The sequence below is a fragment of the Nothoprocta perdicaria genome, unplaced genomic scaffold (genome assembly GCF_003342845.1).
Source record: "Nothoprocta perdicaria isolate Ctin4 unplaced genomic scaffold, notPer1 scaffold_18, whole genome shotgun sequence".
Taxonomy (NCBI): Eukaryota; Metazoa; Chordata; class Aves; order Tinamiformes; family Tinamidae; genus Nothoprocta; species Nothoprocta perdicaria.
Window position 1 is genome coordinate 4,455,463 of NW_020454982.1, and position 17,847 is coordinate 4,473,309.

At 36.6% G+C, this 17,847-nt stretch overlaps 1 protein-coding gene across 1 annotated transcript in view; it reads left to right on the forward strand.

Moving 5' to 3' along the window:
- CDYL2 (chromodomain Y like 2) overlaps positions 1–17,719 on the forward strand; it is a 52,607-nt gene extending 34,888 nt beyond the window's left edge. Inside the window, exons 4-8 of the mRNA XM_026036493.1 lie at positions 849–1,066; positions 7,201–7,373; positions 11,398–11,608; positions 12,337–12,480; positions 14,701–17,719. Coding sequence (XP_025892278.1) covers positions 849–1,066; positions 7,201–7,373; positions 11,398–11,608; positions 12,337–12,480; positions 14,701–14,859 — 905 coding nt within the window. The 3' untranslated portion in view covers positions 14,860–17,719. The remainder of the gene's footprint in view (positions 1–848; positions 1,067–7,200; positions 7,374–11,397; positions 11,609–12,336; positions 12,481–14,700) is intronic.
- Positions 17,720–17,847: the final 128 nt, after the last annotated feature.

Sequence of the window (17,847 nt, forward strand, 5' to 3'; positions counted from 1 at the left end):
GAAGAGCTTACTCTTCATAAAAAGTATAAGTCAGAATAAACTGCTTTTAAAAATTGACTTATTGTTGCTTTTAAGGAGGACCCATATCTTTGGTCACTACTCTTTTTATCCTACTGCTGAGTATCCTCCAAGATGGCATCAAATATTAGTACCTGTTATGCACAACATCCAATATTAATACTGTAACTGTTAGTCACAAGGCAACAACTATTGTTACTGGAAAATGTAATGAGCAGAAGTTTAGAATCAGAGCAACTACTGATGCTAAGGCTAAGCAGATGAGATAAAAGGAAGAGAATGCTGGTTGTGGCATCTATCAGCTTAGTCAGAACTCCCCCAACATCTCATGTAGAAATGTGCAACAGGAAACAATCTGCATTAAAATTAGAAAATGATAATGGCTTTTGGTCATCATAAAAGGAAGAAAATGTAACTTTGAAAGATGGATTTGGACTATACTTGTCAAGTTTTTCTAATGCTGATTTAGAATTTGCCTCCAAATTTGAGGCTGACCCTAAATACTTGTGAAAGACCATGATACAACTGCTTTCATCTCCAATGCAGTACTCCATCACATTAAGAGTCACAGTCCCACATGCTACAAGTCACTTGATACAGTGGTAGTCTGATCAGAGAACAAAAGATCCTTCAAGTTGGAATATAGAATAATGAGAGCTCCATAGAGTAATGGGAGTGGCTGGAGACCACATTTGACTGGCCAGGACTATTTTTGATAATTCATCACATACAAGCTATAATAAATACAGAGACACATCTAAGCTAATAATAAGACTCCTCTTCTTTGAAGATATAGACATAGTGATGGTTTGATTATTTCCATCTGACAGGTTCTTCTCTGGCCAATGGAAGCTTGAACCTACACAGCACTGTGAAAAGGAAACTAGACGGGGAGAAAGATTATGTCTTCGATAAGAGACTGAGATACAGTGTGCGTCAAAACGAAAGCAACTGCAGGTTCAGGGACATTGTCGTGCGGAAAGAAGATGGCTTCACACACATTTTGCTATCCAGCCAGACTTCAGATAACAACGCACTGACTCCAGAGGTAAGCGTGTGCTGTGAAAGCCAAATAAAAACCAGCCTAATATGTGGGGATGTTGCAAGCACTGCGCTTAAACAGTACTTCGTGTCCCTAATTATTAACTTAAAAAAGAGAGTATGCAGTTCAGATATATCTGACTTTACTCCACCTGCAGTCTTGTCAAAAGCAATGCAACGGAAATTAATTTTTCATATACATCTCTGAAACAGAAAATTAATTACAAAGAAAGGAATGACAACATTATTTCCAGCACAGAGCTGTAAGAAGCAGTTGTTCACATGATTAAGTTATTGCTAGTCACCAGGGACTAGTTATTGCTAGTCACCACCAGGGCGCCCACAGACCCTGCTACACATCATGATACCAAATAGTTAAAACTGCTGGTACACACACGGATCACTCCTAGGCTTTGAACTATTTAATATTTTAAAACCGTATCTTAGTAATTAACACTGAACACCAAACACCTGTTTTTAATACTAGACTCTTAATAAGTATTAGGTTGCATAAAATACATCATTTCATCCCTGTATTACTAGAGAGATTACTTATATATTAAAGAAACTACCACTAACGGATGCCAAATGTAATTTAAATGAAGAGCTCAAGGGCCTGAAAATTATGAAATGAAGGACTTAACCATGTTAGGGCTGAAGAGGCAAATCTTTGTGTTGCTGTCTCTGCTACTGCACATCAGCAGTGTTCAAATGCACCAACTAGTGAATTAATTCAAGCTCTTCAAACTGCTTCACTCCATTTTTTGGAAAATTCTCAGTATGTCAGCAGCCAATCACTGTGCCAGAATAAATCATAAACATGCAATATTCTTATCGCATCAGTGTGCACCAGCAGTGATTGTTTCTAAGAGCTTTGCTGAAGTTCATGTAAGGTGTTTTAGGAAGCTACGTTACTAAGACCTCGATGGTCAGGAATTAATCAAGGTAATGAGTTCTCCACGTTTAGACTGTCTATTTAAAATTCATCCAGGCTGAGAGTAATTGAAAGCTGTTACCCTCTGGATGATGCTCACTGGCAACTGTGAAACTACTCCTTTGGCCTCAGTCCAGGCTGCAGCCCATGAATGTTTGCACCACGAAATCCAGCACCTCCAGTATCAATACCCTTGTTAGCAATTTCAGTAAAAACTCAAGGGACTAAAAGGAGGAATATGTTGAATGCCTCATCCATACAGGATTTTTTTTTCCTATAACCAGAGCTGAGAAAAACTGACAGAATAATTCAGGCAAGTTTACATTATTTTCAGGTTTGACACCTTTTACCATTGCTGAATACACAACCACAAAACTCCTACAAGGTTTAAGAAAATATGTTTCATTCTGTCAAAAGAATCGCTAATTTCAAGCTTAAATAGAAATTCAGTAAATTACATTTGCCAAATAGAAAATTATGAACTTACAGCAGGTCTACTTGGCATGGTTAAAATACTAGTGCTCGGGTTATTCTAGGTCACAGATTTTAGGAAAGAAAACAAGTTCTGCATTGCCCACAATCATTGTAAGATTGATCTTATACCAAAACACGCTCACCATTAAACACCTCTGCTTCCCTTTGTGTTTTATCCTAAGCCTCAGACAAAATTTAATAGTTTCAGTCAATGCTGTCTGCTATTTATGGCCGTTTACTTAAAATAACTAGCAACTTAAGAATTATGGCACAGTATTCTGTGCATATGTCCAAGCTGAGAAAAACAAGTTTTTGCCTGCATGAGATAAATTTATCATTTACATGATACTCAATATATTTTCAGGAAGGTTATTGATACCAAAAGAAAAAAAAAAAGCTTGGAAACATTTGCCTGTACCTTCATCCTACATTACTGGAACCACATCACACCTGTAGGTTTGTGCAGGTTGAGCACAAAAGGTTTAGGTTTAGCATAAAATGTGCCTATGCATCTTCCCACAGGATTTGCACTAACTGGGGTTGGCTTAGTGCTACCCTAATAATTTATTTTTTCCAATAAAATGTTTAGGTCACTAGATTTCTTTTTGTTTTTTATTTACCTTTTACAAGACATCATAAAATTTTCAAACCAGTTTCATGAAAGAGTACAGGCTCATTGAAGTGGCTTAGGCTGTCTACTTTTTAAATGCATTTAAATTTAGTTTTTTACATAGATATGTAAACTATTTCATCATTGTAAATTCGATTAGAGCATTCTCTCACAGGTTTAATGATGTTTCTGCAGCTCTTTCTCCAGTGCTGCTGCTGCTGCTGCTGTGCTTCAGTATATTTAAAGGATCCAAATTCTTTCAAACTTGAGATTAAATTGATCCTCCACTGTTTTTACTTTGCACTCTTAGTATAGCTAAGAATTAATATTCCACTGAATTAAAAGCAAAACATACAGCTAATGTTTTCAATAAGGACTGATATAGCTAGTTCAAGTTCACTTTACATATAGAAGCACCCAGCTTCAATTTTCCAGCTGTGAGAATTACAGGTTCTCCAAGACGCATTTTGAAGCACTGGTGTTGCCTTCACTTTTCATTGCTTTAAATGTCTCCGGACTTAATGGTTAACACGGCAGTACTAGCTTACTGCTATGTGTATTTTTGCTGTCATACAACCACAGATTGTTTCTTTGGCCAGTGCCTATGCCTGCAGACAGCCATCTAGGTTCTTATACCTTTTATTTATCAAATAAACATTTTTATATAGAAAAGAGCTCAGAATCTGTTTGCATGAAGAGTCAATAATCAATAAAAGGGGTATTTATGTAAAAAGGCAAGACTTGTGGAAGAGATTCTAAGAACAACTGAATGGTTCTACATCCTCCTTTTACTCTAATATTTACAGAATATTTCCCTGCAAGAGTTTCAACAGTGAATCTTTAGAGGTTCAGGGAAGTTAATCTTTTAAATCAGTATTTCTATTTATATGGAAAGAGACTACTGACTCTCATATAATTAAGGTGATAAATTCTCAACTTCCTGATTTCCCCAGAATCTAGGCAATATCTAAACCAAACAGCACCAAAAGCCTTTTAAAACCTCCTACCTCCTGTGAAAGACATTAAACTGAGCACTCAGTTTAACCACATTTATGTTTATTTTGGAGTATAAGTTGTCCTATTAAGAAACTAACCACCTTGTTGTCTTGAAAGGATTATAAAATAAGCAACTTCTGAATGAGTGATAATTTTATTACATGTTTGGTTTCAGTAAAACAGTAAGTGAAGCATTAGACATAGCTTAAATTTATAATTTGACACATTTTTATAACCTGAAAACTTCCTGAGAAACTTTAGTCAAATATAAATAAAAATATAATCCCCAAAAGTGAAAATCGACTGAATTTGACTGGCCATAAAAAAGCTTATTAAAAAAAAAAAGGCATGGAACCGGAGAACAAAACTATGGAGCCCAAAAAATAGTAATATTAGATCTGTCTCACTAAAGAAAGTAAATTTATCAAATAGCATAATTACATCAAAAATGAGGGAATGTTCAAGTATCTTGAAGGAGAGAAAAAGGAATATGGAATCTGGTGAAAGAACATGACTAAAAATACACATATATCTTTTTCTCTTTTAAGTGAACTCACTACTGCATTCAATGGAAATCTGCACTTGAAAACAGCAAATTCAGAATCAAAATTACATTTAAGGTGTTGCAGTTTAATACACAGTTGTGGAGCTAAACAGACAAATCATCAGTAGCTTTCCTATAATTTTATAAACATCAGGAGGAAAACACCCCTACACAAATGATCAGGGAAGACCAGGATGCCGAGTAAACAGCAGACAGCAGCCTCTTAGCTACAACCTAGAAAAGAGCCACGGTGGCCACAAGGATTTTGAACTGCACAGGAGAAGGGACCGTCCCTTAGAACAAGGGAATGGGAACTCACTTGGCAGGCACTGGTTTCTGATACTATTTTCTTTCACTAGAAACCAGTAGAACTGTGTAAATAAATTTTCATACTTACTTAAAAAATGCTATCTAGATTACTGGATAGCCTTCCCATTGCAACAAGATCTGAGAAATGAATTTTTAATAATTCAGCTTTAATACCACCCTCACCCAAACCTGTAAAAAAGATGATGGTGGAGTACTGCTTTTTTTCATGTAGTATATAACTGCTGCTCAAAAGCCACATATGCACATGTAGGTAGTTTTAGATCACTTTAGACTTCTAAGGGGATGATAAAAACATGCAAGGTTTGCAATGGATTATGTATTTGAAGGACAACAGAGACAACATCAAAGAGATGGTATGTATGCAAACATCACAGGAGGAAGAGAAATAAAAGCTTTGCATGTAATATATCATGGCATAATGTATAAATCAAAATTCCACATTTTACATAAAAAAGACTATTCTCTAATATTATTTATACACTTTCCCTTAGAAAGGGTAGATTTTGAGGACTTTTAAAAATATCTGAAGTAAATTAAGAGAGCAATGTTGTATTCACTTGGAATTAAAACAAAATTTGTATTTTTAGTTCTAATGTCTACTATCTTCTAGAATTTCTTTGTTCACCTTGAAAAGAGATTTGTTTTCCCATTATAAAATAGGCATTTACCCACGTTTTTACAACATGAGGCCTGAGAGCCTCTGAGATTCTGAGAATAAACCATAAGCGTAATATTGCTGATGACATTTTTGTACATGCACAAAAACTTCAAATCCAGTTCCAAATTCTACTGCTTTTAATTGCTTCACTTCCACCCACTGTCACCTACCTGGTATTACAGGCGCTGCGAAGTGCACACGGAAAGGAAGCTTCTGTAAATTCACCAGCCAGCTTCTCATGTTCTAGTCTTAGCAGCCAACGGAAGGCAGATATTCCTCTGTAAACATATATGGAGAGCTGGCAGTTAGCATTGCACTGCATGGTTTGAAATGACAAGTTCAAGCTTGTTCTCAAAAGCCACAGAATTTATAATAAAAGCCTACCTATTTTAAAAGGTATAAACAAAATTGCTCTGCTCAGGGAGAAATCTGATGTAAAGCATTCCAGAGATGTAAAGGAATTTGGGAAACAGGAAGCAGTGAACAGAAATTATTGCAAGCTACAAGTCTTATTTCTTTCTTATGTGCAAATTGTATTTGATCCAACCATATTTTGCTGTCTTTGAAAATCTATCCGAACAGCAAAGCTTTCAATGCAAAAGAGAAAAAAACCTCAACTGGCCCCTGCCCATTGGCCATAAAAGCGACATGGCCCCATGAGTACGTGTGTCACACTGAAGGAAATCATGGCGCTGCTAAGGTGAAAAGCAAATCATTGAAGATAACAGGAGAAGCAAAACTCCTGACATCAGGAAGTCAGCAGGGCTAAGCAGGGTAAGCCAGGCTTACCTTCAAGTCTGACCAAACAAGCAATTATTTCTCAGAAGTTTATGAAATAATATTTCCTCTTAGAATCATAAGGATAGCAGTTCCACTCAAGTGATAGCCTATTTCTTACAATGCCAGCAGCTCAATTGTGTATGGATTTTGATTAGTCTTGATTTGTGGTGCAATTAATTGTTTGATTTGATTATAAATCACAGAGTAAAAAGGTCTTTCTAGGGGCTTTTTGGTCTAACTTTTGTAGACTTTAACCATATCACTGACCACAATGATATGAATAATGTTTTTGTCATATTGATGTATATGAAGTCCTCTTGTCCCTACATTGCTTTGGTTCGTGCCATTTGAAACCAAAGTAGCTGAAGAACTGAAAACTGGGTTTATTGATTTTGCTTACAGCATGTGGAGGTTAATAGGCTGTTGTTGTGCTGACCATGTTACTAAGGATACAGTGATGTACCCTGAGTAGTTTTTTAAACTATGAAAACAAAAAGTGATATCTGAAACTATAAATTGCAATGAAACAGTATCGGTCAGGTAGATAGAATTTCCCATAGAATAAGCACAGAACAGCCAAGTTATAAAACCTTTTTGAATTAGTAAACCTCTATAAAGCACTTCCAAATATAAAACTTTTTGCAAACTCTCTGTGTTATCATTCTATATTAAAATATAAATATATATAATTTATGTAAGTATTAATTAACAGTGCCCAAAATTTAAGTCGCTCAAAATCAATAAGGTTTGTAAAATTAGGGAAATGATATTGCAACGGCATGCATGTCGAATTGTTTACTTTTCTTTATCCACAGATCATGAAGGAAGTTCGGAGAGCATTGTGCAATGCATCAGCTGATGACAGTAAACTCTTACTTCTCAGCGCAGTGGGAAGTGTATTCTGTAGTGGCCTAGATTACTCATATTTAATTGGCAGGTTATCCAATGACAGAAGAAAGGAAAGCACTAGGATTGCAGAAGCTATAAGGTGACCCAAGCTTACCTATGATCTCTAAATTATGAAATGCAGTGTGTGATTATAAAGATATTTACCAGGTCCAAAAATGTTGTATATTTAATTGTCGATTGCATTCTAATATAATCCTAAAATTTACTTAGAACCTTGGACCTTTCCTTATTAGAAAAAAAAAGCACATTTATTCCAGTGCTACTATTCACAGCAATTTATTTTATTCCACTTATTTGTATTTAATATTTCAGATTATTCCTCCAAAATTTGAATACAATTTTGTTGTTTTTCTTTTTCAAATTAGCTATGGCTTCATGTTCAAAAGTTCTTGAAAGGCAGATATTTTATTTGTTTAAATGTTCATCATTTTAATGAATTTCAGCACAATTGGGAATCCATGGCTTAGTCATATTCTGTTGAAATAGCTGTCTTCCACTGTATTTCAGAGCCTTATTAGAAGGGTCTCCAATCTTTTTCTTAAATTTAAATTACTTAATATACATGTAAATTTAGTTTTATTTTGTAACTAAAATGTGACTTTCCTTACATATATCAGGTTATCTTAATAGAAATTCGAAGTTTATGACATTTAGACTTTAATATGACTACCAGTCAATCTGCACAATCCATCACCAAATATTTCCATTACCCACATGATATATATATGTTGGACAGACGTTCCACAAATAAATCAGCATTACTTCACTGAAGTCAGTCCATACCAGCTGAGGGATTGGTCCATGTGTTTTACTTCCTACATATAAATAAGCTTTCAAATTCTATGCAGCCCATTCCAACAGTTCTATGAAGGAATGCTAAAGAATTTGTTTTACAAGAGATCCATATTTTGGACACATTAGTATAACGTAAAAATAGTTGTTGATATGTATTTCACTTCCCAAGCCAAGAGATTCGGAATAGTGGCCTCAGCCTGTTAACCCTCAGTTGTCTTGGTTAAAACTACTGCAGGTCACTTTGGATTCTCAGTTCAATACTTCTAAAATCTTCTGAAATTCTTGGAGAAGTAAAAATTCTTTTAAAAGAATGAAAATGTACTACTTAACACAAAAAACCACTACCTGTTTTTAAAAGTCTAGCTATGCTTGAATATCATTTAGTGATATTAACAAAGACGAAAAAGGAAAAACACTTTGAAGGACAGATTGTAGATTAATTTACTTAATAGGAGAGATCTTTCTTTAAAAATGTGGAACCAAAAAGAATGAGAGGACAGAAAACCACTACTTTTGTCTGAGAGCACATTCGCACTGTAGGAAAAGACATACACTTAATATTACTCATTTAAATAGCGTGTAGATAGGTATTGCTACATATGTATATATTTATAGATTACATTATATAGAGGTATACTTATCAATTCAACATTTATATGGATCTAAGCCAGATGGTGATATCTTTATGCAGTTTTTCCATCCCTGGACTCATGGAATACTCTTGAAGTACTCGCACAATGTAATTCTGCTTGTCAAGAATGTCGAATTCAGGCCCACTGGAAGTAGATATTTATTGTACTTCTGGAAACTGTACAGTATTTTTTCCATTTAACTCTCTCAGTGCTTTCTGTGAACAAAGGACTCGATCCATGGAAAATATACTGTAATAAGCATAGAGAAATCATTCTTTTCACTTACTCATTGGTTAGGATGTCCTAATACACAGTAACTCATCTCTGCTTTCACTGTTGTACATGCAGTTAGGCTGATGTATCAACATGAAATAAGAATCTTCATTAGTGTGTTTTCACTTTCTAAACTATGGATCCCATATGGATCCCACACAAGATAAAATTGAAGTTTAAACTCCTGATAGATGTCATATCACACCAACATTTATTCAGTTGGTCCCTGTCCTCATCTACTGACTCTAGGCCTTGCAACTCAGAGTGTGGTGTGTGCCCTTGCAGCTTAGCTCCAGGCACAGAACACAGCTCTTCAGCTCAACCTGTGGTCATCTAGCAACATGTCTTCTGTAGGTGCACTGCACCAAATGCAGGTGTTTGTTCCCTCTTCCAGGCCATTCCACAGCTGACACATTCCATACTCATCCATTGTGCCATATGCTTTATGTTCTCCATCCTTCTCCACTGACCAACGACAAGAGTTTTTGCTCAATATTCTGTTCCACTCCCCTCTAACTCCGAGGGAAGATCTCATGGAGATTTCCTTCATTCCTTCTTCTTCGTTCATTCTTCCTCCTCATCATGCAGACATTCCCTCTCATTGCCTTCCATATTCACTTCCAGGTCCCTCTATCCCCTCATGCATCCATACAGCCCTCAGATCCACTGCCATGACTCGTCCTGCTGTTTGTTCTTTTTGCCTCTCATTCTTCACATCCCTGTTTCCTGCCCTTAGTGCTGCTCGCAAAACTTATTTGCTTAACTGCTATTGTTCCCAAAATTCTGGAATTGATCAGGTGCAATGATCCACAATCATTACATCATCATAAACAACCAGAGAAGGGACAAGACAAGGGAACAGAACTGCTGCTGCAACCAAGAAAAAAAAAAAAGGAATTAACTCTCCTGAATCCTCCCATTCTCTACAATAAATTGTGTTTGAGCACATAAATATGATCTTTATTTCACTCTCTTTGTCATGTCTTAGATCTGCTGTATTGCTCAATGTGTAAACAGAGCTGTCTGAACACACACTATTTTCTCATAATAAAAACTCAACTCCTTACTAAATAGCCAGAAAAACAGAACTCAATCATTTAGCATTTAATTCTGAGTTACCTCAGACTCTTCTTTTTCTTTTGAAATATAGACAATTTCCTTGCAGTTCAGTCTAATAAAATACTTATCTTCAGTTTGCTTTCTTTTTTTTTTTTTGCCAAGTCAGAATCTAAACTGCAAGATTCATATTCTGTCCTCAGATGTGTAAGTTTAGGTCTTTCTGACCTCAGTGGGAGATCTGCAACACATCCAGGGGCGAATTTAACAAAATACAGTCATGTTCTTTCATGTAGTCTGTCAGCAATGATGCACATTGGATCTAACACTGGACCCAAGGCAGTCACAGAATCACCTGCTTTATACTGAATTTGATTAATACATGTCTTTTTATCTAATGTAATTGAGCATCTTGTTTGCCTTCATATACCTGCTGTGCACTGAGCTGCTGGAGCCCATAATTTGTCCACAATTACACTCATGCATTTTTTCCCAATTCATGCGTATACTTTTCTATTCAATAGATGCCTTTCCAAAGTTCCTAAGTAGAGATGAGTTGTTTGGAATATCTCTTAATAGCACAGAATTTAACATGTTCCAGCTGACTCATCCAGATGAGCTCAATCATATTATTTCCCCCATTATTTCCTATTGCTTCACATTTACTGTTGTAGGCAGGCATGGACATCTACCTTGTTATGCTTTAGATTGGGCATTTGTAACAACAACCAAACCGATCATCCTCACAAATCTCTTGTTCTTTAAACTATTTTCCCTCTCTTTGACTCCCCTCTTGCAGGTCTTATTCTTTCCCCTGCTACAGAGCCTTCAATACCTCCCAATCCATTAGGGGAATGTAGGGATCTTTGACATAGGATCTTAAGAGAGCTTTTTGAAAATGTAAATATGGAGAAAACACCAATCAGTTTCCTCTTTCATGCTAAAACATGTTCACCAGGTTAGCCAGACTGGACTGTCAGAATCACTAGTTCTGGAACAAACTGAGAAACTCAATGTATATAAACTCAGCAGTTACTGGTCAAGAAGCAAAACTAACCATAACCAAGCCATTCTGCAGACACTACATCAGTCAGTACATTTTGGTTACTCTATTAATACACAGCACACAAAATTATTTAATATCCCAGGTGCCCTGAAATATTAAGTAACTAAACATGAAATTACCCATGTATGAAGTAGTGCAATTTTGACCTCATAAAACTGGACCATGGCATTTATTGCCTTCATCTGAGGTTCAAGTTTGTTTTCAGATTAAGTACATTAAGCTTGGACTTTATCTAAGTGTTATTTCTGTATTCAAGATCTTCCTTTTATTTTTTATTTTAGGGATTTTGTAAAAGCTTTTATTCAGTTTAAGAAGCCAATTGTGGTTGCTATCAACGGCCCTGCTCTTGGGCTAGGAGCTTCTATTCTGCCACTGTGTGATATCGTTTGGGCAAGTGAGAAGGCATGGTTTCAGACACCATATGCAACAATCCGACTCACTCCAGCTGGCTGCTCATCATACACGTTCCCACAAATACTGGGTGTTGCACTGGTAAGGTTTTCCATCTAAAATTCCTGGAGAATCTGTGTTAATTTTGTGCTCTTGTTTTCTCTGTCTTTAAGAAGCCAAACTGAAAATGTGTTTCTCTGAATTATCAGGAGTGGAAATTAAAATCCAGGGAAAGTTCATCTAATTCCTATTTATTTCTTATCATAAAATGACTTCAGAATTCAGTATTTTCCACATGCAGTATACAAGAAAGATTTAACACAGGTAGAAGGAGTGATTACTGCCAAAATCACAGTAGAAAAGGACAGAAATGGATTGATAAAATAATGCTACGAAGTCCTGACCTGTATTCTGTTAAGATTGTGCAGTCACAGAAGTGAATATTGTTCTTTGCTTCTTTTCTACAGAAAATCCAGATATTTCTATCAATGTTACTTGGCTTTTACCCTTGAAACAAAGTAGAATTTGACCCACAAAGTATTTCATACCATATTCTGTATCACTGTATCATTGACAGTTACTCTTGTAAAATCAGCAATGTAGATTCATCATGAATGCCAGCACATTTCTTTTTTAAATGAAGCCCATGCTGTGCTCTGGCCACCTGCACAATCCTTAAATAGCTACCAAAACTCCTTTTCATGTACTCTGCAGAATGGAAAGATACACGAGAACATTTGTAAATTAAATCTTGAAAATAGCAGGCAAGCACGGGAAAAGTTTTAAGGCAATAATAACCCAAGATCTCAAGTAACCTTTTACTTTCATAGGCAAATGAAATGTTGTTCTGTGGGAGAAAGCTGACAGCACAGGAAGCCTGCAGCAGAGGACTCGTGTCACAAGTATTTTGGCCAACAACGTTCAGCCAAGAGGTGATGCTACGAGTGAAGGAAATGGCATCCTGCAGTGCAGTGGTAAGAATCAAACCGTTTTGTGACTAAATTACGCTTTGCAAAGGCAAGGTGTGCTCCAAAGGCTTATCACATCAGGAAGGCTCCTCAGCTCCCACATGATACCTGTGGAAGTGCGGTTAGGACGAGCAAACCTAGAAAGGGGTCAGGGAGCTCAAGAGATTCCCCTTTTCTCAGGAGGAGGAGGTTGTTTTATTTCCCCGACTCCACAGTTATTTAGCGCTAGTGGAACACATTTGCCATATATTTTTAAAAGGGCATAGCTTTTCTGTATAAAGATGGAAGAATATGAAACTGTACAACAGTACTGGGACATCTCTGCAGGATGTAAGAAAACATATTGAGCCTTCATGTTGCCTTGGCCCAATACATCTCAGCTGACTCTCCCTTCTTGTCTGTACCTGCATAGTTCCTGATGCTGCAAAATGTTCTGCTCAGGGCACCAGAAGGGTATATTAATGCACCTAACCTCTGCTGTGAAGAAGAGATGAGATCCAGACATAGATGGATCTGAACATACACAGTGTATGTAACTTTCCTTTTGTGTACATAATAGTTGAGTGAAAATCATTTCCTAGCTTTAATTTCTAAGGCCCCTTTGCTTCAGGCAAATAGACTTCTATTCCAGGTTCATCCTTGCTTCAAAGAAATGCATTGAAGAAGCTAATACTGGCTGCAATGAAACTGCACTGACAAAAGTGCAAATTGCTACAGGTTATTGTTATCCTTCATATACCTGGAACTATCTTAGCATCCCTCCGTTTCATTTAAAAGATCTGCTGTAAAAGTCAAGGTAGAAGCACAGGAGATTTTTAATTAAATAAATTGAAGATTAAATCTCACAATAGACATTCAGAATGAAATTCACTGGAAAGGTAGCATAAGCTTATTTGATCATGCTGATAATAACATACATTATATGAACTGGGGAAACCTCTGGGCCTTTTGGTGAATTCTTCTTTCCTTCACTGTTATTAGATGGCAATGAAATTTACTCCTGAAATCTGTTAGAAAGAAGAGTGGTGCTAACTTGTGGACAAAGATGAGAGTTAAAACTGATTTATTCTCTGGGATCCTAAATGCAAATCAGGCTGAAGTCACAAAAATAATGAATATGAGCTCATCCACGCTGACTGTGAATACGTTCACAAGAGAATAATGCACAGGCCCAGCTACTCACAATGAACATCACTTACTAAAGAGAAACACGATTTTGGAATAGCACAGTGCTATAGCCTTTACCAGACAGGAACTGGACTTCAAATGTAGGTGTCGGCAAAGCTGAGTGGCAAGTATGCATCCCTCATGCCATAAAGAGGATAATCACATTAAATCTTCTGTTCCCAAAATTCAATACTGCATAAATTATTAATGATTTTGTTTGAGTAGTTGGGTTTCTTGCAAGGTATATGTCTGTGTCAGGTATTTCAAAAGGAACTTTAAAGAAGCCAATCTCATTCTGCTTAAAAATGGTCTGGGAGAAACAAGAGATGAGCTGTACATGCAACCGTGGACATGCTGTTCATACCTAACTAACACCAATTGAGAGGAGATTATTAGGACTTGAGGTTGTGCTTTTCAATGAAAAAACTTCAGGTGATTTTTTATGATTTCTTTTATCATGTGGAGAAAATGTAGCTCCGGAAGAGTCAGCAGGTGATTCTTTCACTTCATACCCTTCAGTTATAAAACACAACTTCACTTTTGAAAACATTTAAACAAGTAAACTCAAGAGGATGTTTGAAGCAAAGCCCATTCCTATTCATTTCTGTTCTGACAATTAATTAATACATGAGGAAAAATGGTTAAAGATGGATTTCCACACTGGGATATCAAAACTATAACCTTAAAGACCTATAACCTTGCAGAAAGCAGGTAGCTGCTGTATCATGCCTCATGAATCTTCATTTCAATGGGTCACGTTTGACAAGAGGGAATTTATCTTCTTTTACAACCTCATGGCAGAGCTTTAAAAAAACAAGGTACTCCTGAATCCTCCTCTTCTTTTAAATATGTTCATATTAAGGTATAAACCACAAAAGTCCTAAATTCTTAAAGACACTATCACCAACTGTTACTGTAGCTGAAAATCAAACCCCATTTCTCAGCCCAAAGTCGCTAGTTAGATTGTAAATGTCAGTAGTATGAAATGGCTGTCAGACCATTATCCATAATAATTTTATTTGATTCAAAATAAAATACTAAGCAATATTTTGGCTTTAGGTATTGGAAGAGTCTAAATGCCTTGTGCGAAGCTTCCTGAAGTCTGGACTGGAAGATGTGAATGAGAAAGAGTGCCAGATGTTAAAGCAGCTGTGGAGTTCTTCCAAAGGACTGGATTCATTATTCAGCTACTTGCAAGACAAAATTTATGAAGTCTGATGTCCCAGTCTAACTTCAAGAGAAAATACTCCGACTGTAAACAGGGCCCTACATTACCTGTGTTTGAAAAGCAGAGGCAATGCATCCTTGAGGAATTTGTGGCAGTGTATCTTAATACATATGGTTGTGTCCATTTCCTTGTGAGTTACACAGCTGCTTTAGGTGGTTTGATTTTGTGTAACAGAGATGTAGGCAGGCTTGCTCAGTGCACATAATCTCTGCAGAGGGCTGCGTCTTTCACCTGCACATCAAGATAAACGTTCACATTCCACGTGCCGAGAAGCAGCGCCGAGGCCAGCCAGGCGCCGTCTGTAACGACTGATTTTGTCTGTCCTTCTTAACTTATTCTTGCTGTTGCAACACATCTGGGCTGACACAGAGGGCTCAGGCTGAAAAGTGGGTCACTGTAATGTTTTGTAGACCCCATCACCACACTTACGAAATATTTTAATTATTTTTTTCTAGGTTCTAACAGTGTAATTGAAAAAATCTGATAATTTATATGTATAATATGTAAAGTTAGTTTTACAAAAGTACTAGGATTTTTTCTTCATGGAATTTATTTAACTTATTTATTTTGTGTTCATATTCAGCTGTTGGGTGATCACAAATCTTATTTTCATACTTCCCTTGATTGAATTAATGGTATCACATCAGAATACAAACATTTTTAGCAGTGAGCTGTGTAGAAAATAAAGACTATGTAGAAAACACACAGTATGTTGTGGGCACTAACAGAAACAGCCATGTACATGCTCCTGTGTAAGAGAAACTTGTACAAAGATGTATTTGCCAGGGTTAAGGATAAGAAAAGCGGATTCCGAAACAGCGAGGCCCCCTAAGCCTCTCTCCACTTCCTGCCTTCTTGGGGAGCACTGAAGGGCTTGCCAGCAAGATGCTTTCTTTAAGTTTACTCTATTCCTGTAAGCCGGCCATCAGTAACAGGGTGAGTGGTGCCGTTACGTGGCTTCTTACTGTTCTTCAGGTTTAAACATCCCCTTTTGGTCTGAAGTGTAAAAATGAATCTTTCTGAGCCTTAGTCTAGTTGCCTGCTTGCTCAGGTGAGCTCATTCCTGCTCTGGGGCTTTGAGTGGGCCCAGGTCATACACGGTGCTTGGCCCTGATCAAAGTGGCGGGAGAGGTTTCCGTTCGCTTCTCCCAGCTCTCCACACGTGGTCACACCACCCTCTGCTTGCAAGAACTTACAGCTATCCACAACCGCAGTCTGCAGTAGATGACAAAAATCCAGTCTGATGCTTTTGAATGTGATCCAAGGATTTGCCAGTGACACTGACCGCCTCCTGAATACCGCATCTCTCTCCTATCTTTCTTATAAGGCAATTAATATGGAAATAACACAAACCCACTGGGTGACTTCAGCTGCCGTGCCAGCATGCCCCAATCAAAAGCTCTGGAAACAGAAGCTTTGCACGTTTGTTCAGTTTGGAATTTGTGCATTTATTCTCCATCCTTGAGCTCAGCGACTAAGTGACTAGGTTACAGGTTGGACTTCTGCAAAGGAGGTTGTTGGGGTTCTCCCTCGCAGTCTTTCCATGACAGTCTCCACAAATCTTGGTGAGTTAGCAAACAGGTGGTTAGAGTAGCCTTCAACACATCCAGGTATTATTTCCTTTTTCCACAAATAAATAAAAGCACTATTTCTGTGGCCTGATTGTACCACTGTTTTTTTAAAGAAATCGTTACTTCAAAGCAGTTTTCATAAAAAATACAAAATCTGGCTTCAAATTAGCCAGCTCAAACATCTTCAAAAAGCACTATCAAAACAAGTGACTTATTGTCAAATGTCTAAATCAAAGGGGAACTATTTGTGTCTCTTTGCAGTGAAACCACTTGTTTTATACCAAAAGTTGCTTATTTCCACAACCTTCCAGCAACACCACAGACTCTGCTACTCTGTCTGTGAGTCCTCGATAGGGCAGACCCATTAAAAGCAGAGGGATTACTCAAGGGAAAAATACCCACGGGCCGCCGTGACTGCACAATCAGGCCTCTGGGATATGACTTCAGAAAAAAAGTAATACAAAGTACCATGGTTCCTCAATTTCCTTTTTCTTTCTTTATTCCCGTCCAGAGAGCCATAACTTCTAGTCATGTGTTAAATGTGTTAATAAAATATTAGGAAGTTTATTTCAATGCTTTGGGTTTTTTTGTAGATACGTTTAGAAAAGAATAGCTCAGCAATGTGAAGGTGTGCTTTCCATATGAGATTTTCAAACAAAGAATCATAAGTTGTTAGACCTTCAAACTGCATCATTTCATCTGATTTTTCAAATATCTCTATCTTAGCATTTTTTATGACAAAGGAATGATTGAAATACATTTTCTACAATTATTTTTCCATTAAAGCAAGAGCTAAACATAGTTAACATTTTTAATTATTCATATCTATACAGTTACAATCTAGTTTTCATGGAATCTATTTTCCCTTCAAGAAAAGAGTAGTAACAATGTCAAAAGCTTCTTTTCCAGTATTTAAAGATCAGAATCAATTCTCTTTGTGTTGCTGTCCTTACTAGGTATTCAGATATTTAGATGTACTGTACATATTAGTCTGGGTACCTTTACTAATATTCACAGTATTTAAGATTATAAATGCAATTTGTTGTTAAGTATGTTATTTTATTGTGTAAATTGTTTTGTACAATCTTTAAAAATCTACAGTTTTGCATTTGTAGATATTAAAGGTAAACAATTTATTTTGTGTTGTCCTGCATGTATATTTTTGCTGTAGATAAGTGTTGCTTAGTTTACTATTTCAGTACTTTCTGTTTAAATGAATAAGCTTATAAACTTTAATACAGTATATATTTTCAAAATATAAACTTTTATATTTCTGTGGTAGGTTAGGGTATGCGTTTTAGGCAATCTTTTTCACTACTATTAACTGTTCTTTTAATCTATAATACAATGGTTTTGTGCCAATAGTTTTTCATTAGAATAAAATGCTCTTTTAATGTTAGGGATAAA